Below are 21734 nucleotides of genomic sequence, written 5' to 3' on the forward strand. Positions count from 1 at the left end.
CATCACTTTTAGCTTGGACTGCAACTTCAAAAATATGGCCCCTGCTTCTTTCTCTACCCAGGGCATTGACACAGCAGTCTGATCAGATAACAGTATTAGTAGTTACCAATATTTGCCATCCTTTATCAACCTCTGTTCCTTGCTGGGCAAGAACTGTTCCAGTGATTCACTGCCTGGCAGTTCTACCCTAGATCCTGTCTCTTTGGTGGTCTCAATTGTACTACCACATACTCTACAACAGTACTACTAAAACAAAAAACAACAAAAACCCAACTAAGTGACTATTGCCCAGGCCCTGGGCTAAGTACTTTTCATATTCCTAATTTATTTTGGCATCAGAATTATTACATAAAATAGGTAATGTCATTAAATCCATTTTTATAGATGAAGAAATAAAGGTTTACAGGTTACGCGGACAATACGCAGTAGAGCTAAAATGGAAATCAATGCATTACAAACTCTAATTCTTATGTTCTACACTCTCCTAAGACTTGTGTACAGGGTATCACAGTGTACTGTGATAATTAGCTTACCTTCCTTTTCTCTCCATCTGACTTCAAGATACTTGAAGTCAGGCATTACAATGTTCAGCTATACCTTCCTAGCTACTAGCAAAGAACCTAGAATTTTTACTTATAAATGTTTAGTAAATAAATTGCAGTAACTTCTGGAGATATGTATCTCAAAGTTCTAAATAGAAAGTCTTAAAACAGTTTCATTTTAACTAAAGGTCAAGCTGTATAAGAAAATAAGAATTACTTTTATATCAAGATTATGTCAGTTAAAATACATAAAGCTTTATATCTACTTGTATATTACTTGAAGTTAAAATATATTATTTTTTCAAAATCATTTTGGTTGAAGCTAAAGGATATTGTTTTTCAGAACATTTTTCAAACAACATTTATAGCCCTAGCTGGTTTGGCTCAGTGGATAGAGCGTCGGCCTACGGACTGAAGAGACCCAGATCGACTCCAATCAAGGACATGCCTGGGTTGTGGGCTCGATCCCCAATAGGGGGCGTGTGGGAGGCAGCCGATCAATGATTCTCTCTCATCATTGATGTTTCTCTCTCTCCCTCTCCCTTCCTCTTTGAAATCAATAAAAATATATTTTAAAAAAATATGTAAATGCTAAAAAAAGATCCATTAAAATGACAGCATAAAGATTTGCATGTAATGCTACCTGTTCTTCATTATAGTATTAGCATATTTATGAGGTTTCCTGAAGAGCCTCAAGTTTTAATACATAAATCAAGAATATATAACAATAAGAGTAATGGCTTAGATAGAAATCTATACTCAATTTATGCTTGTAAAACCATTTTTTGGAATCATATGATTTGCAATACAGGTTGTAAGTATAAAGCGTTACAGTTTTGGTTTAAGAGGATGTTTGGAAAAATGGGAGAAATTATGATAACATGAAAGTCAGGTTTACAAATGATGAGTTTAAGGGAATATATACATGCTGATCAGTCTCCAATCCATTTTCTACCTATATTCACATATACACAAAACTTAAAATTATGACTATTTATTATTTTATTTTGATTCACTATGAATAATTTATACATACTTTAATTTTATTTTGGTTTCAATGGGTTTTGCTTTAAGAATTTTAATGTCTCTATTGATTTATATTGTTTACTACATTCTTGCAGTTAACCTCCTAGGAAATGACTCAAATAAAATAAATCATGCATCCATATTTAAAATTGGCTCTTTAGAGATTATGACATTATGTGAAGGTACAGCTTTGTTCTGTTTATTCTTTAAATTATTAAATATTTTTAAAGTTGAGAGGATTGCTTAATTTGTAGTATAATTTTCATGGATACCATTTTAATTTTGGATTTCAAGCAAATACATCATTTGGGAAATCTGAGATGAATGCAATTTAAATAAGAGATTTTCTCTCTTGAAATGTTGCCATTTCTTAGATGTGGTGACATAAATACTCAAATATTTCATATTTGGAAAGATCATAACATTTGAAATACACTCACAATTACAGGCTAATAATATCTTCATTGAGGTATAATATAAACACAATTAAATTCCATTTTAATGCATAGTTTATTGAATTTTACAAAGCAACTTAATTACAACCATATGGAAGATGTCCTTTGCCTCTGCAATGGCGCCCCTCCATAGACCCTAAAACTTCTATCTACTTTCCATCACGATAGTCTTTATTTTTTATACAATTTCATATAAAGGAATCATAGGGTATGTAATATTTAATGTTTGATTTCTTTCACTTGGCATAGTATTTTATTTTGTTTAAATATATTTTTATTGATTTCAAAGAGGAAGGGAGAAGGAGAGAGAGACAGAAACATCAATGATGAGAGAGAATCATGGACTGGCTGCCTCCTGCACGCCCCCTACTGGGGATTGAGCCCACAACCCAGGCATGTGCCCTGACCTGGAATCAAACCTTGACCTCCTGGTTCATAGGTCTACACTCAACCGCTGAGCCACACAGGCTGGGCCATTCAACATAGTATTTTAAAGATTTGTCCATGTCACTACTTTGTATAAATATTTCATTTATTTTTATTGAGTAGTTTTACGAAGTATGTATAGAGCATAATTTGCTTATTCATGCTCCAATTGATATATTTATGAATTGTTTCCAGTTTGGGGGTTTCAAGAGTAATAGAGTTATAAATGTTTGTGATTAAGACTTTTTCTGCAGTCTGTTTTCATTTATCTTGTGTAAAAAAAAAAAACAAACTAGGAGTGGAGCTGCCGGTCATATGGTAAATGTGGGATAAATTTTATAAAATAAGCAATATTGTTTTCAAAGTCACTGTACCATTTTACATTGTCACTAATGATGTATGTGAATTCCAGTTACTCCAAATCCTCACCAGTATGTGGCATTTTCATTCTTTTTATTATTAGCCACTGCAGTAGACAAGTAGTGGTATCTCATCTGGTTTTATAAATATGACACAAAAGTGAAAGCATGCAATATTTATTGCTACATTATTTTTTAAAAACTCCAAATTTCCAACAATATGCAATGGAGTTGCAGAACCTGGTTAAAATTATTTTAGTATTAAAAATGATAATGAACATTATATAGAAATAAAAGTGTTTGCTCTATGTTATATAAAAATCATTAGAAGTTTATACAATCAAAATTTATAATGATGTCAAATATCTATGCGGTTATATGAATACTGAACAAGAATTCATTAATTGTTGTTAAAGAGTTCAATTGGATTTAAAAAGGAAATTCATGACTTAAAAACTTGCTACTGGGATAACTTTAGTACCAATGGAAAGACTGAATAGATGCGTTACAAGTCATATTCTTAGAAACCCATATTTTACACATAAGCCATCTTATCTAATTCTCACAATGTTATTACTTATAATAAATGACATTAGTAGCAATATTTAAAACAATGAGTCAACAAACCTTTCTGTTAAGGACCTGTAAATATTCTGTAAATATTTTCAGCTTTGACAGCAATATGGTCTCTGTTTTTATTACTCATCTCTGACATTATAGTGTAAACTTGATATACCTTCCCTTCGCTTAATCCCTAGAACATTTGTTACCTATCATAACCAATCTTATATTTGAACTGCAATGCTAATAACTTGAAAAACAGAAAGACTGCATAGAGCTTAAATACTTTGCATTTTACAGCTGTGTTGTGCATTAATACTTATACATCACTATTTAAATTAAATTAAATTAGTTTGAATCTAAATTACTGTTTCTGAGTAACTGGGATTTGGTAACTCACTATTAGGTCAATCTGCAAGCTGATCAAAATTGAGGTGTGATTTTTTTTAAATCAGAATAATGCTAGGAATCATTCTTCAATTTGCAATTTTGATTTCTGCATTAGACAGGTGATATCCCCATGCTAATAATGGCTTAAGCTAATACAGAACAAAGTAGAAAAAGAACAGAATCGTAATGCTGCTGATGTCTGCAAATTTTCATCACAAGTGTGTTGGCAATTTGAACGTATATGATGAGCCATTTGAGCACAAAATAGGGTGGTTAGCTACTAGATAAGTAGGTATTGAAGTAAGAGGAAGTTTTATCTTATCATACTGTTTGAAAAGTAAGAGTTACAATACAAAATGTGTTGGTAAAGATATCCCTGTGTAATTTCCCCAAAAAATTACACCAAATTGTTTTAAGTGTGAGTATTTTATCATATATATGTTAAAGCATACTTTTTTCTTTTCTTTTAAGCTTCAATTATTTTGTAATCTTTATTGTTGAGAGTATTACGGACGTCCCCTCCTTTCCCCCATTCAACCCCTTCGCCTGGTTCCTGCCCCACCCCAGGCCTTTTTTATCATGAAAACTAGGTTGGCGTAAGTTTGAGTAGTAGTATTTGATATTGCTAATCAATTTTATCAATTACTTAACTACTACAGTAATTACACTAATCAGAAAATATAAGGCAAATATTAGATGATACTTCAGAAACATTAATCTCTGATGAAAAGTCTTCGTAACTTTGAAAACCCATCCTCTTGTCTACAATTCCCGCTCAGGCATCATGTCCCTTTGCTGAACTCCTGTTCATCCTTCAAAATCTTGCTTCCATAGAACTTTCTCCAAGAAGCTTTCCTACTTCACTATCACCTCAGTAGCAGTCACAGGGCTGGATATATCACCTGGCATCTCCAATTCTTAAATACCATTCACACGCATATCCCCCAAAGGGAATGGCTCAGACAACAGTTTATGAAGGAAACAAAACCCAAGTATATCCCTGAAACTCTGTATAAAGACTCTATAGAAGAAACACTAAATTAGGATGCAATGAAACTGACTAAAGTAGAATGGGGTCAACATGTGAAACAGACACTAGAGACAGAGAAAGAACAATTACACTAACAATTCAGTAATTATTTGTCGAACTCGGTATAGGGACTGTAAAGGGATGACATTTTAGGTAATATGAGGGGATGCTGAGATCTTGAAGTCGCAAAAGACATTTTCTCTCTGAGTTTGGAATGTCCTTTGTTTTACTTTAAAGCTCATTTAAAGTTGGATTTCTTTATCTACAAAGGAAAAACTGCTGACAGTACATTTCGCGAGCGATGTGAGGACGAAGGCTACTTTGTATACTGTTTTATCCTCTAGGAAAATGACCTGTGTATGATTGAAGCTTTACGTATGCTTGAAAGTGTAGCCAAAAATTTATATAAATGTTCAATTTCTGACATTCCTGCAAGAAGCACTAGTTTAGATTAGCATTTGACTGATGAAATACAGAAGATACCATTACTATAATTTTTCATTTTGCTCATTATTTGTAGAAATTTACAAAGACCTATTATTATGCTAGAATGTTTCATCTCAACAGTCACATTAGACTGAAATTGGATCAAGACAAATGAAATACATTTCTACTTTCTCATATATCAGCAAAAACTTCTCCTTATTCATGTGATATTTTTTAAATTGATCTCTTCAGTCTCAAGTATACAGAGAAACACTACAACAAAGGTGCTCAAAAGAATAGTGATGGAAAAATTTCAGTATGAAAATACTACTGATATTAACTGAAGTAAAATCTGTGTGTAATGTTTTGCTTACAAAAAGGATATGATACAAAGATTTTTTACATAAACAACAAATAACTAAATATTTAAATATTCACACGTTTTATGCTACAGCATATTTTAAAAAGAATAAAATTACAAGTTGAAAGGCTATATACATAACGGTCTCTCCCTGTGCAGCAAACATTAAAATAAATTAAGTAAAAATGGTCATAAAATTTAAATGTTAATTTTTATCACAAACAATGTTCTCACTTGTTGGAAACTCACTGAAAACTCCGGGGGGAGGAACAGTGGTATTTATTCTTGAACAGAGTATTTGTGGTATCTCAATGGTGTGATGGAAATTTTTCAATAGGGATTTTTTTTACTTTTTTATTTCAGCCACTTTTTAAGATAACTGCTTCCACATAGTATAGTTCCTAAATATTTATGAACAGTTTCATCTATGGATTTTAAGATTTCACATAAGTTGCAGCTCATTGGAATCTGTAATAGAATGTCATTATGAAATTTAAAATATATAGAAATATGTCTGCAACCTAACTACCATTTATCTGAAAAATACCTGGAAGCATAAATCTAAGCTACTAAATAAAACAATTTGGAAGTAAACATAAAACCACATTTACAGTAACTGTCCCTTTAATTGGTGTACTAGCTTGTGGCTACCATACTTGTTCCATTTACTATTTGGACTCAACATTATGTAAGAATTCTATCTCCTCACAAAATGGAATAACGGTGAATGGATTTATCTTCATATTTAAACAATTAGTAAATAAGACAAAATATCTGAAACACTTGTTTTCAGACACTGGAAATCAAGCAGTGCAGGACAATCATTCCTGAGTGGAAACAAATGAGGTGAGCCTTTAAATACCACAGATCATTGTGGTGTTTGTTTTTTAATGTATTTTTTATTGATTCCAGAGAGGAAGGGAGAGAGAGACAGAAACATCAATGATGAGAATCATCGATTGACTGCCTCCTGCATGCCCCCCGCTGGGGATCGAGCCTGCAACCCAGGCATGTGCCCTGACCAGGAATAGAACCATAACCTCCTGGTTCATAGGTCAATGCTCAACCTCTGAACCACACCAGCAGGGCGATCATTGTGATTTTGAGGCTGCATCAAAAGGACAGTAAGCCCAGGTGCATTTCAGGAACTTCCCAATTTGAAGAGATGAAGCTGAGAATGTGGTGGGCTGGGGCAGCTAAAGTTTAGGGATGGTCTACTGGAGAAGAGAGAACTCCCCAGAGTGCTCCAGAGCTTTGCTAAGGGTCTCTTGAGCCTTCAGGTGAAGACTACTTACTGGTGAAGGAACTGTCCGAGGCTGGGGAAATAATAATATGAAAGGAGCAGAGAGAAATATTCTCAAAATGCACATGAAGTTGGGAGCAGTTTATGATCCCACTAGTCTGAGTGCAAAACCTTGTAATTCAAGTGTCATAGAGTAGAGCACCAAGAAGGCAGTGCCTAGGAGTGAGGTGATCACCCCTATACTAAATGCTGCTTTGTTCCTAATAACAAAGCATAGAAATAAGCCTTGAAAAGTTCAAAATTTTGGCAAATAAATTAACTCCATCCCATAACCAACCTAAAACATCAATATTGGTGAATATCTAGCACCCAAAATGGTTAAATTCAGAACGTCGGGATCTAATCAAAATATGAGCCATAAGGAGAAGCAAAATAAAATAGAAAGAAACGCAAAACTACACAAATGACAGAATTCATAGGCAAGGACGTTAATAGTATGGTAACTGTAATCTGTATGTTTAAGAAGGCAGAAAAGAGATGGAGCATATTAAGTAGAAACGTGGAAGATATTTTTAAAAAAACTAGTCAAAATTCTAGAAATAAAAAATATAATGTTTTGAGTTGAAAAATACACTGCATGGGACTAATATCAGATTAAACACTATAAAAGAAAAGCTTAATGAACTTGAAGATATATAAGAAGTATGAAAAATGAAACCCAGAAAAAATCATGAATTAAAAAATAAGAATAGAGCATTAGTAAGCCAAGGAACAATTTCAAGCAGTCTAATATACGTACAGTTGGAATTTCTAAAGAAGAAAGAGGAATGGGATAAAATTTTGAGACATAATAGCCGCAAGTTTTCCAAATATGGTTGAAATTATAATTTTATGAATTTATGAAGTTCAATAAAACCCACACCAAAGAAAAAACATGAAGAAAAACAAACCTACACATATCATAATCATATTGGCCAAAACCAATAATGAAGAAAACAAAAGTTTTTAATGCAGAAAGAGGAAAAAGACCCATTACATGAAAAAGCTACAATTTAGAATTATTTAATCCCCATGAAAGTAGAATAAAGACATTTTCAGAAATATAGGCTGATATAAGTCATTGCCAGCAGATCTGCCCTAACTTGTTAAAAGATGTCCATTAGGGAGTAGAAAAATGATACTTGATAGAAATCTAGATTTACTAACAGAGTAACTATGTAGGTAAAATAGAAGATGATTTCTTATGTGTCATATCTTTAAGTAAAATTGACTATATCAAAAATAGTTAGTGTAGTATAGATTTTATATTTATAATATATGAAGCAGTAAAATTTACTTAATAATGGCACAAAGACCAGAAGGAAGAAAATGAAAGTATACTGTTTTAAGGTTAATGTTTAAGAAATGAGTGACATAATATTACTTGGAGACAATGAGAAATTTAAGATGTCTATGATAAACCATAAAATAACCACTAAAATAATTTAAGAAAATTTATAGAAAAATAATATCGATTCTACAATAATTCTTTCAGAAAATTAGAAGGACTACTGCCTAATTCATTTGGTAAGGCCAGCAGTACCATAACACCAACTCAAACGAGATTACAATAGAAAAATACAGACTAATATTCCTCAATAACCTGGGTATAAAAGTTCTTAACAAAAATATAACAAATCAAATCCAATAATACATAAAAGAAATAATACAAAATGATGAAGTAGAACTTACACCTGAATAGCAAGGTTGGCTAAACGTTCAAAATCAATCAATGTAATTCGATTATATTATAAATAAATCTCAACTGAAATAATTGTAGTATTTTATGATTAATAATTGAAAGTGCATTATAGTTCTATAAACAAACACACACTCATATACCTTAGTAAACATACTCCTCATGACTAACATAATCATTTTAATAAAGAAGTAGAAATAGAGCTCTACCTTTCTTGACCATCATAGTTATTTTCCACACTCTATATTTCTGAAAGAGTGGAATATTTCAACTTTATTACACAAATTTTAGTTTGGTATCCAGAACATATTGTTAGTATGTTCTCAAAAGAAACTCCAATTTAGAAAGTTAATTTCTAATCATTAAATATTCATAAGCATTCTAAAGTAACTATATAATGTTCTTAAAAATAAAATACAATTAGATAACCAAGAAATAAAGGGCATGAAACAATTAAAAACATTAACAATTACATCTGTTTTATTTACTATTTAATAAGCCCTATAGATGAGGCCTTTTGTTGCCTTCAATCATAATATAAGGAGAAAGATTTTTCCAGGAAACATGATTTTTAAAAATTACTCAGTCCTCTCACAAAACACAAATTAATATAAATAAAACATTTGTAGTCACAGATCATAAGTTGTCATTTATTAATATAAAAGAAGAAGGAAAAATCTGTAAATTTTTAAAAGATTTTGAAACAGACCTAGTGCAGGACTTGGCAAATCTGAGCTATTCAATAAACTAATTTCAATTCAATCAAATCAAACAGTCATAAAAGAATGAATAAATGAACAAATCCCAACATTACAAAGTATAGACTTACTGTACTCTCATAAAAGCATAAATTAAGAACTCAAACCATGAACATTTCAAGACAAAGCATCCTAAATATTTCCTAGCAACAAATCTAAAGCTGTTGGCAGCCTATTGCTGAACAAAATAAAAGTGAACCATACGACACATAAATAGCAGAGATAAAGGTATCAACAATCAGAGGCAGTGGGTCTGAAAGAACTGTTAAGTTCTGCTAATGCTTAATTTTTAGTGAAGATTTAAATTATGTTCTGTGTATAATAAAGCAAAAATGAGGTTACTAAACACAGCAAATAATTTCAAGTGGGATTGTAAGAAAAGAATATTTAAACCTCAAATTATACAATTAATCAGAAAACCTGAAAAATCTCATTATTTCAAGTCTGATGCTTTTTTAGAATACAATTTCATTAAAAATTAGTACATTCTTTGATTATTATTTTATGGACTTTTTATAGAGATATTAATCACAAACATTTGTATAGCCTTTTTCTTATATTGTTCAAAACATAGAAATCCATCTATATCATCACTTGGAAAGAAACCACATTCTTTTTTTAATGAAAATAATCAATAGTCACTAGACTGAATACTATTTTAACACTTACCTGTATTTTAATAGGCCAGGAAAAGTTGCTGACGTACACATAGAATGTAATGTTAGGATTGCTTCTGAAGTTAAATTTTTCATAGGAAAAACTATCTCTGTATTCCTTTATATTAGTCTTGGAAACTATAGGGGTCTCCTCCCCAGATATTGTTCCAGCTAAAATGTAAATAACAATAACAAATTTAAATAATTCATATTAGGAAACAGATCTTTATAAACAAAAATATATGTTGTAACTTCTTTTTATAACTGTACTTATAAGAACATATTTATCAAAATAAACTCATGCTTACAATTTAGAGTAACAAGAAAAAAATAGTATTTGCCATAAATATAATAAAACAGATTTAGTATAGTTATTTTTAAAAATTACACCACTGACTAGGTGCTATGCACTAGGCACTTGTCTCAAGTCGATTTCAAAATAAATCAGGCCATATTTCACAAGTCTCAATTAAATTAAAAAATGAGGGAAAATCAATTTATTTGTTTTACCACAAACGGAAACATCACTAATTTGAGTAAACTGGAAGAAGGCTATAATTTAAAATATGAGCTAAATGCTCAATCAGTTAAACAAATATTTGATATTCAATAAATATTTACTAAAATTAATCAAATGAAATAAAGCATTTTTTTAAATCCTCACCTGAGGATATGTTTTTCATTGATACTAGAGAGACAGAGAGGAGGGCAGAGGGAGAGGGAGAGAGAAAGAAACAGCGATGTGAGAGAGATACACGAGAAACATCGATTGGTTGCCTCCCATAAGCACCCTGTCAGGGATGGAACCCACAAGCTGGGTATGAGCCTGACCAGGAATCAGACTCATGACCCTTCAGTGCACAGGTTGACATTCTGACTAACTGAGCCACACAGGCCACGGATAAAATAAAGCATTTCCAACGATCTTATCAAGCCCTCGACTTAACTAAAAGTAAAAATAATTACAATTAGTATGCTGAACACCTGAATATTTCTTACTCCTCAGTATTCCAAATTGTCTTGGATGCTTTTAGAAATGTAGAATTTTCACACCCTGGCAGGTGTGGCTCAGCTGGGCATCTCCCATGCACGGAAAGGGTGCCAGTTCCAGGTCAGGGCACATGCCCAGATTTGGGGCTGGATCACTGGGGAGACAGCCAATTGATATTTTGCTCTCACATTGATGTTTCTCTCTCTCCCTTTCCCTTCCACTCTCTAAAAAAAATAATAATAATTAATTAAAAAATCTTTTTTAAAAATGTAGATTTTCTTGAGCTCCATTTTCCAACCTAATAAATAAAAATTTCTGACATTTGGTTCTGGGAATCTGAAAGTGACAAGTAATTTATTGCACAATAAAATCAGTATTCTATAGTGACCACAGAATTCTATATATTTTATTGACCAAATTAAATATATTTTGAGCTAGTTTACTATACAGAAGCAAAGTTCAAATTAACAGTACAAGTTGTAAATTATTAATTAATGAAACTCATGGTGTCAAGATTTTACTATATGTTTGCACTAATGTAACAAAATGTCTGTATGTTTGCCTGAATTTCTCGTTTGTTACACGCGTATTACAGATTCTGGAATGTCAAAGATCTAATCACTCTTGAATTCTATGTTTCCATGACCTTACATATTAAAATAGCATAATGACTTAATTTTCAGAAATCAAATATGCAGTATTTTTTTTTAAAAAGTTTCCAGTACTTTTATGCAACAGTATATCTTTGATATAGAAAGTAAAATGCAACAGAATTTCCTATGATATATATTAAAAATGTAGCATACCTTTTCATAATCCAACATCTAGATTTGTACTTAGTTATATTTTTTAAAAGTCAGCAATTTAATTTATAAAGCTTGTGATGGAAGACATATTAAGTGTAGGTTTTGTTTTTAACCCTCGCTCAGCACCAAGGCTGACAAGGATTGGGGGATAGTTTTCTAAATTTGAAAGTAATAGATAAGTTGTTAATTCATCAGCATTCACAGAAGAATTTCATTGTTTTATATCAACATAAGGTTAATAATTAAATTTATAGTTTCAATAGTGAATCAAATAATTGAAATCTGTCTCTTTAGTTATTAAAAAAAAGTAATATGCCTTAATTAAAATCATAGCAATTCATGACAGTGCCATTTAAAAAAATTAAGTCATGTACAATATTTGTTCCCTATTTAATTTAAATTGAATAAGGGAGAGTGTTAGCAAATAATTAAGATTTATTATTAATGCTACTCATTATTTTTACTTGAAACAGCACAGTGACTGGGCATATGATATTATTTAAATTTTAATTATTTAAATTAATAGTAAAAGGTCATGTTAGAACACCTTCCACACAGAAACAGATGTGAAAGATACATGGCAACAAAATTCTCTTACCTGTTGAACCAACTGACCAAGTAATGTTGAGATTAAAGTTGTTTGAGGCATTAATCGAAATATCCAAGTTTTTGTTAGACTACCAAAAAAGAAAATATTAAGGTTAAAAAAATCAAATTACAGTAGCTAGATATGTTCAATGTTTAATTAAGTCCATGCTATATTTTTCAAAGTCTATAATTATGACAATATTCAACTGAGTTAGTGTTGATACCAATTACAACTCTTTAGGTGATAGAGTCAAAGGGAGATTTAAGGTTCCCATTTATCTTCTCCACTAAATCAGGCCTTCTGTATGTAAGCCAGAGGCTGCTGTCATTCAATATTTGTACTTTAATTTTCTTTGCTTCTCTGAAGTTAATATTTAAATGATACAGGATTAGATTACCCCAAAACTTCTACAGCAATATAATATTATTTTGTTGAAAGGCTTCTTGATAGGTGTATATTCTGTTATTATACACACTTTAGTTCAAAATACTTAAACTACGTAAATGAAAACTTTCAGGTAAAAATGATGAACCAAATTGAGCAAAAAAGAGGGGATCACATCATTTTAAACATCTGTACAGAAGAACACTGAAGAATTTGTCAATCAACCTGTTTTCTTCCTGTCATTCACTAGTGGAGTATAGACCCTTTCCATTTAATTTCGAGGAAACAAATGCCTAAAAGATTTCTTTAAATGTTATTTATCTTACTCCAAGAGATGAGGCACAGAAAGTACATACGATTGTAACTATTTAGTCCGGCATAAATGCAGAGGACGATAGTGGTACTGCATAAGTTTAGCTTCAGATACTGTGTGTTGTGCTGTGTTTTAAATACGCAAAGACCTATACAAAAAGCTGTACTGCTGCCTTAGCGGGTTTGGCTCAGTTGATAGAACATCGGCCTGCGGACTGAAGGGTCCTGGGCACTTGCCCCGACTGCCAGCTCAATCCCCAGTGTGGGGCGTGCAGAAGGCTAATGATCAATGATTCTCTCTTATCACTGATATTTTTATCTCTCCCTCTCCCTTCCTCTCTGAAATCAATAAAAAAAATACATTTTTTTTTAAAAAGCTGCAATGTTACATGAGACCTGGATACTAGAAAATATATAAATAACTTCCTTAATATGACTACTTTTTTCTAAATTGGATAAAACAGGTAAACCAATAGAAAACGCATCTCCAATTTTCTGAGCGACTCCTAGAAAAACAAGTGTGTAAGCAATTTAAGCTTCCCATACGTGATGTAACAGCTGTAAGGGGAAACTGGCTGGAATTCGCAGCCCTTTCTTGATGGATAAGAGTAGAAAGGAGGAGCAATAAAAGGCAAAGGCTGCTGGATGATGTGTGACAGGCATCCCATTTAAAAGATACACTAAGATCCAATCTTATTTTTTACCTCAAAATAACATTTACTCTTAATGAGTGCCGTAAGATAGAGGGATAGCTGGGCCTCTACGAAGAACTATTATTAATCTTCCATTAGAGGACATTCTCTTCATAGTTTCCAGGATGAAAATATAGACTCAAAAAGTATAGTCATCTCCAAAGAGCATGCAAAAGTAAATGTAATGAGGTTGAATGACTGCCATACAGATTTTCCAGGGGAGTGTTCATGAATGCTGTAGAAATAGCATCTGAGAATTCAAATAAATCTAAGAAAAATAGAGCCTGGGAGTTTAAATAGATACAGTATTTCAGAATGATACTGCATTATCCACCAGTCATACTAAAAAAATAGCTATGAATGTAAGAAGGAAGTTAACTCATTAAGTTCTACTGATAAGCTATTAAGATACCTTCCACAATATGTACAATAAAACTGTCCAACTTCTTGAAACACTGCTACTTCTTTGATAATATGAGTGAAAACAGCTGACTAGTTCAAAATAATGCCACTACTATGACTCTAGTAATAAATGCAAAATGCTTTATGTCAGAATGCAGATAGGGCTGATCAACACATTATGTTGTTCAGCTGTGATAACGAACATCCATTCCAACATAGCATCACATTAACGAAAACCCATAAATGAAAAGAAGAAAAATCTCTTTTACCAATTTTATGGATTTACTAGAGGCCCGATGCACGAAATTAGTGCACGGGGGGAGGTGGGGTGTCCCTCCGCCCAGCCTGCACCCTCTCCAATCTGGGATCCCTTTCACAATCCAGGACTGCTGGCTCCCAACTGCTCACCTGCCTGCCTTCCTGATTGCTCCTAACCCCTTCTGCCTGCCAGCCTGATCACCACCTAACCACTCCCCTGCCAGCCTGATAGATGCCAAACTGCTCCCCTGCCAGCCTGGTCATCCCTAACTGCCCTCTCCTGAAGGCCTGGTCACCCCTAACTGCCCTCCGCTGCAGGCATGGTCACCCCTAACTGCCCACCCCCGCAGGCCTGGTCCCCCCCAACTGCCCTTCCCTGTAGGCCCAGTTGCCCCCAACTTCCCTCTTCTGCCGGCCTGGTCACGCATAACTGCCCTCCCCTACAGGCTTGATTGCCCCCAACTGCCCTCCCTTGCAGGACTGGTCCCCCCCAACTGCCCTACCCCGCTGGCCTGAACACCCACAACTTCCCTCCCTTGCAGGCCTGGACCCTCCCAACTGCCCTCCCCTGCTGGCCCGATCGCCCACAACTGCCCTCTTGCAGGTCTGGTCCCTTCCAACTGCCCTCTCCTGCTGGCCATCTTGTGGCGGCCATCTTGTGTCCACCTGGGGGCAGCCATCTTGTGTGTTGGAGTGACAGTAAATTTGCATATTACTCTTTTATTAGATAGGATAGAGGCCTGGTGCATAGGTGGGGGCTGGCTGGTTTGCCCTGAAGGGTGTCCCAGATCAGGGTACGGGTTCCCTTTGGGCATGGGGCGGCCTGGGCGAGGGGCCTGTGGTGATTTGCAGGCCGGCCATGACCCCTGGTGACCCAAGTGGAGGCCCTGGTATCTGGCATTTATTTATCTTCTATAATTGAAACTTTGTAGCCTTGAGCTGAGGCCAGGGCAGGACAGGGCGGGTGGAAAGCTTGGCTTCTTCCATCACCAGGGGCAACCCAAGCCTCTGGCTGGCTCCAACTCCGTGGCTGTCGCCATTTTTGTTGGGATTTATTTATCTTCAATAATTGAAACTTTGTAGCCTTGAGCGGAGGCCAGGGCAGGCCAAGGCGGGCGGAAAGCTTGGCTTCCTCCATCGCCAGGGGCAACCCAAGCCTCCGGCTGGCTCCAGCTCTGTGGCTGCTGCCATATTTGTTGGGTTAATTTGCATACTCGCTCCTGATTGGCTGGTGGGCGTGACTTGTGGGTATAGTGGAGGTATGGTCAATTTGCATGTTTCTCTTTTATTAGATAGTATGTCACTATAATTAACTGACCAGTCTTGAAAACCAAGTACTGCTTCTATTCATTAAATTATGTTCATGAGGCAATGAAATGAATTAATGAACAGTAACATTATCAAATCAGATGATCTTGGGTTCAAATCTTAGCTCTTTAACATACGGAAAAGCTACTTGTCCTTCCTGAAAATCAGTTTTCTTATCTTCAAAATGGAGATAGGATGACCTCCCTGAAGAGTTTCTTATAAACATCAATAAACGAAATTCTCAAAAAAACAGCCTGGTTTCCGGCCATAAAGCTGATAATGATAGTATTGTTGATATTATTAGGGCTGATGGCATAGATATCTTCTTTTCTACTTTCTTCATTTTCATCTTCACCAAAGGACTCAGAAAGAGGGCATACTTGCCAACATCTGAGAATGAGGTGGTTTTTTATTATAATGAATTATTTCAAATATAGTTACTTTTTTGTAGTTGTTAAACCTCACCCGAGGATATTTTTTCATTGATTTTTAGAGAGAGTGTTGGTTATATGTGGATAAGACAAGCAAGATCATGTTATATAGGAAACTACTCCAGAAACTGTTGACATGAAAGCACTGGTTAGAAGTGATGCATATTTTCCTCAAAAAACTAAAAATGGAACTCCCATTTGACCCAGTGATCCCACTTCTAGGAATATATCCCAAGAAAACAGAAACACCAATGAGAAAGGATATATGCACCCCTACGTTCACAGTAGCACAATTCACCATAGCTAAGATTTAGAAACAGCCTAAATGCCCACCAGCAGATGAGTGGATTAGAAAACTGTGGTACATCTACACAACAAAATACTACGCTGCAGTAAAAAAAAACAAAAAAAGGAATTCTTACCATTTGCAACAGCATGGATGGAACTGGAGAGCATTATGCTAAGTGAAATAAAGCCAGTCAGAGAAAGATAAATATCACATGATCTCACTCATGTGTGGAATATAATGAACAACATAAACTAATGAAGAAAAACAGAACCAGAGTCATAGAAGAATCAAACAGACTGTCTAACATATTAGGGAAGGTGGGGGGAAAAGGGGTAAGAGATCAACCAAAGGACTTGTATGCATGCATATGAGCATAACCAATGGACACAGGCAGTAGAGAGCTGAGGGCATGCGCTGGGGGGTGGGGCGGCTGGGGAGAGGTGAATGAGGGGAAAAGGAGACTTATGTTATACTTTAAACAATAAAAAAAATTAAAAAGAAAAAAGAAGTGATGCATAGTGGGTTAAAAATAAACCTATTGTCTAAATGTACAAAATGCATAAATAATTAAGGTATATATTTTTATTATTGATTTTTGAAGGATAAATAGGAAGCACTGATCAATCATTCACATTAATTTCAGAAATTGTTCCAAGTTGGATAACTCTTTAACTCTAGATGGTAATTATAAATTATATATAACTAGAGGCCCGATGCACGAAGATTCGTGCAAGAACGGGCCTTCCTTCCCTGGCTGCCAGCAGCACCTTTGCTCTGGCCAGAGCCGCCTTTTTGCCTTCCCACGCTGCCCAGAGGCCCTGAACGGCTGGGGTAGTGCAAAATGCCTGCGTCGTCGCCATGGCGATGATGCAAGCAAGCATCCCACCCTGCCCCCAGCAGCTCGTTGCCTGTGAATGCAAATTAACCCATCTTTATTGGGTTAATTTTAATACTCACTTCTGATTGGCTTGTGGGTGTCGCGAAGGTATGGTCAATTAGCATGTTACTCTTTTATTAGGTAAATCCTATCTAATAAAAGAGCAATATGCAAATTAACAATCACTCCGCTACAGGCCACACACACAAGCCATGCCCACCAGCCAATCAGGAGCAAATATGCAAATAAACTCAACCAAGATGGCTAAGGCCCTAGAGAGCAGGAGGGAGGCTTGGGTTTCCCCGGCGATGGAGGAAGCCAAGCTTTCTGCCTGCCCTTGCCAGCCTAGGCCTCCACTCAAGGCTACAAAGTTTCAATGATAGAAGATACATAAACCCAAACAGAAATGGCGGCAGCCACGGAACTAGAAAGAGCAGGAGACTAGGGTTGCCCGTGGTGATGGAGGAAGCCAAGCTTTCCGCACACCCTGGCCGGCCCAGGCCTCCGCTTAAGGCTACAAAGTTTCAATTATAGAAGATACATAAATTCCAACAGAAATGGCTGCTGCCATGGAGCAAGCAGAAGGCTTGGCTCTGCTCCAGGCTACAAAGTTTCAATTGTAGAAGATAAATATACCCCAGATACCAGGGCCTCCGCTTGGGTCACCAGGGGGCGTGGCTAGCCTGCAAACCACCACAGGGCCCTCACCCAGGCCGCCCCACGCCCCAAGGGAACCCCCACCCTGATCCGGGACACCCTTCAGAGCAAACCAGCAGGCCCCCACCCATGCACCAGGCCTCTATTCTATCTAACAAAAGAGTAATATGCAGATTGACAATCACTCCAACACACAAGATGGCTGCCCCCATGTGGTCAAAGATCCTGCCCCCATGTGGACACAAGCTGGCTGCCACAAGATGGCCAGCAGGGGAGGGCAGTTGGGAGAGACCACGCCTGCAAGGGAGGGCAGTTGTGGGCGATCAGGCCAGCACGGGAGGGCAGTTGGGAGGGACCAGGCCTGCAAGGGAGGGCAGTTGTGGGTGATCAAGCCTGCAGGGGAGGGCAGTTAGGGTTGACCAAGATGGCAGAGGTGGGAAGTTGGGGGCAACCAGGCCTGCAGGGAAAGGCAGTTGGGAGGGACCCAGGCCTACAGGGCAGAGCAGTTGGGGGGACCAGGGCTGCAGGGGAGGGCAGTTAGGTGTGACCAGGCCTGCAGGGGAGAGCAGTTATGGGGGACAAAGCCTGCAGGGGAGGGCAGTTAGGGGTGACCAGGCCTGCAGGGAAGGGCAGTTGGGGTGACCAGGCCTGCAGGGGAGTGCAGTTAGGGGTGACCAGGCCTGCAGTAGAGGGCAGTTGGGGGGGACTCAGGCCTGCAGGGGAGAGCAGTTAGGGGTGACCAGGCCTGCAGGGAAGGGCAGTTAGGGGTGACCAGGCCTGCAGGGGAGGGCAGTTGGGGTGACCAGGCTTGCAGGGGAGGGCAGTTAGGGGAAAACAGGCTGGCAGGGGAGCAGTTAGACATCAATCAGGCTGGCAGGGGAGTGGTTAGGGCAGCCGTGGGCAAACTACGGCCCACGGTCCGGATCCGGCCCATTCGGCTGTTCTATCCTGCCCGTGGAGCCGAAAGAGCAGAGGGTTCTCTTGCTATCCCCTCCGCTCCTTCACCAGCAGCAGTGTTAACATGGCAACGTCGGGAAACACGGCCGCAGCTCCTTCTTCTGAGTGGGCAGAAATCCGCCCATTCAGTAGAAGGAACAACCTCTCAATCTTCCAGAGGCTCCTTGTAATGCCCGCGGATGCGTCTCCCGACATCACCCTGGGAATGCGTAGACACGTACGTTATCGTGGTGATGTAGGGAGACACGCCCCTGGAGAGCACAGTATCAGAGCCTTTCTGAGGTAAGATTAAGAGCTCTACTCAAACACAATTTTTTCCTGTTCCCACATTCTGTACATCACAATGACTTGTTAATAAAACAACAAAGACTTTCAGCTTTTAGTCACTTCAACTGGTGGCCTGTCCTTTGTCACAAAACCCTGAAACAGCACCAGAAGAGGTGCAACTGGAACTCATCGATCTTCAGTCTGACTTCGTCCTAAAGGAGAAATTCAGCTCTCTTGAACTAACAGACTTCTATGCTTCACTTAATGAAGCCACTTTTCCAAACATCCGGAGGATGGCACAGAAGGTACTGGTGCTGTTTGGGTCAACCTATGTTAGTGAGCAGACATTTAGCATCATGAACATCAACAAAGCCCCTCACAGATCCAGCTTAACTGACGAACACCTCAGATCTATCCTGAGAATAGCCACAACAAAACTAACTCCAGACTTTGATGCATTAGCTAAAAAAGGAGACCAACAACACTGTTCCCACTGAAGTTGATGTTTTAAAGACCAAAAACCTTTCAACCCAGTCTACATTGCCATCTACATCTACGTCCCAGGCATAATTTGGAAGTTGCACTAAAGAAAATGTTTAATTTACTGTTTACACATTTTGTTCTTTTCTATTTGTTTTAGTTTTAAATTATTTTATTATATTTAAGTTTAATTTGAAAGACTTTTGTACCTTTCCTTTGTTAGGCAATTTTATTTTGCCTTTGCCATCTTCAATATAAGGTATGTTATTGTGCTATGATTCCTCCATTTTTTGAAGTTTCAAATTATAATAATTAGTGTTTACATTCTTCTTGTTAAAATGTTTGAAATGAATAAAACTATTGAAATTAAAAAAAAAAAAGACCGTACCCTTTTATGTAATGATGTTTACTTTGAATTTATATTAGTTCACACAAACACTCCATCCATGCTTTTGTTCCGGCCCTCCGGTCCAGTTTAAGAATCCATTGTGGCCCTCGAGTCAAAAAGTTTGCCCACCCCTGGGTTAGGGGGTGATCCGGCTGGCAGGCAGAAGCAGTCAGGGGCAATCAGGAAGGCAGGCAGGCAAGCAGTTGGGAGCCAGCAGTCCTGGATTGTGAGAGGGATGTCCGACGGGCCTAAACGGGCAGTCGGACATCCCTCCAGGGGTCCCATATTGGAGAGGGTGCAGGCTGGGCTGAGGGACACACACACCTGTGCACGAATTTCGTGCACCGGGCCTCTAGTAATGTTATAAGCATCCTGGGTGGCACCTCTCATGATAGTTTAGCAGCCTTTCAAATAACATGTATCTGGGCTATTGGATTCTAGTGGACAAGACAGTAGAAAGTAAAACTGAAAGCTGGGCCATTTGGAAGCACTCAAGAATTGCTGGAAATTGCAGGAGGAGAGCATGTTAAGAGAGAAGTAAACTAGGATGACAGCTATTCTGAACCTCTGTGTATGACACTATGCATAATACTGAAGAGGCTTATTATTCACGCCTACATTTTGAGCTAGATGCCCAACTTACATTAAAATTTTTTAAATATATTTTTATTGATCCAGAGAGGAAGGGAGAGAGAGAAACATCCGCGATGAGAGAGAATCATTAATCGGCTGCCTCCTGCATGCTCCCCCTCGCCCCCGCCACTGGGGGTCAAGCCCGCAACCCGGGCATGTGCCCCAACCGAGAATCAAACCAGGACCTCCTGGTTCATAGGCCAATGCTCAACTACTGAGCCACACCAGGTGGGGCTACATTAAATTTTTTATATTCCCAAAGATCTCTACAAGTTTGGAATTACTATTAAATATTCAGAACGTCAATGGTAAAGAATGAAATTCTCATATATGCTGGAACATGGATCAACTCTGGGAACATTGTGTTAAGTGAAATAAGTCAGACACAAAAAGACAAATATTGTATGATTACACATGTACCTAGAATACACAAATTCACAGAGACAGAAAGTGAAATAAAGGTTACCAAGGGCTGGAGGGAGGAAGGAATGCTGAGTTATTGCTTACTGGATAAAGAGATTATGTTCGAAATGATGAAAAATGTTGGTGATGGATAGTGGTGATGTTTGCACAACACTGTAAATGAACTTAATGCCACCACGTTTTACACTTAAAAATGGTTGGGATGATAAATTTTACTTTATGCATATATTGCCACAACAGAAAAGAAGTCCACGGTGATTATAACAATATAAAAACTTTCTTATCAGATTGATAAATATAGTATATGACATATTATTAATGTCTTTAAAAGAAAACAGTGAAGACAGGATTACATTTGGAAAAAATCATCTTCAAAAATCCTTATTTAAAAATCAAAACTGTAAATATATTTCCAAGAATATAGGCATTCCTTAAAATCTAAAGAATAAAGAGTTACATAAAATGAACTGTTGTACTTTTTAGGAAGGAGAGATCCTATTTCACTAGAAAAGAAAAATTTAAGAAATTATATTATTTTGCGGACAAGTCCTATAAGCTATCTTAAAGGAAAGAAACTAGCAAATGACAGGAAGTATTTTGAGATTCCTCCAATTTAAAA

General features: G+C 36.8%; 1 protein-coding gene across 4 annotated transcripts in view; it reads right to left on the reverse strand.

The window, feature by feature from the left end:
* The window catches only part of ATRNL1 (attractin like 1), a 485649-nt gene that overhangs the window by 306686 nt on the left and 157229 nt on the right, over positions 1 to 21734 (reverse strand). For 2 of the 4 annotated variants that reach the window (XM_080641695.1, XM_080641692.1), the window contains exons 23-25: positions 12367 to 12445; positions 10636 to 10659; positions 9985 to 10142 (exon numbers count right to left, since the gene is read on the reverse strand). In XM_080641695.1, coding sequence (XP_080497821.1) covers positions 9985 to 10142; positions 10636 to 10659; positions 12367 to 12445 — 261 coding nt within the window. The remainder of the gene's footprint in view (positions 1 to 9984; positions 10143 to 10635; positions 10660 to 12366; positions 12446 to 21734) is intronic. The other 2 variants (XM_080641694.1, XM_080641693.1) reach the window with 1 other exon arrangement.

Source organism: Plecotus auritus (genome assembly GCF_963455305.1).
Source record: "Plecotus auritus genome assembly, chromosome: 9".
In the NCBI taxonomy this organism is placed as follows: Eukaryota; Metazoa; Chordata; class Mammalia; order Chiroptera; family Vespertilionidae; genus Plecotus; species Plecotus auritus.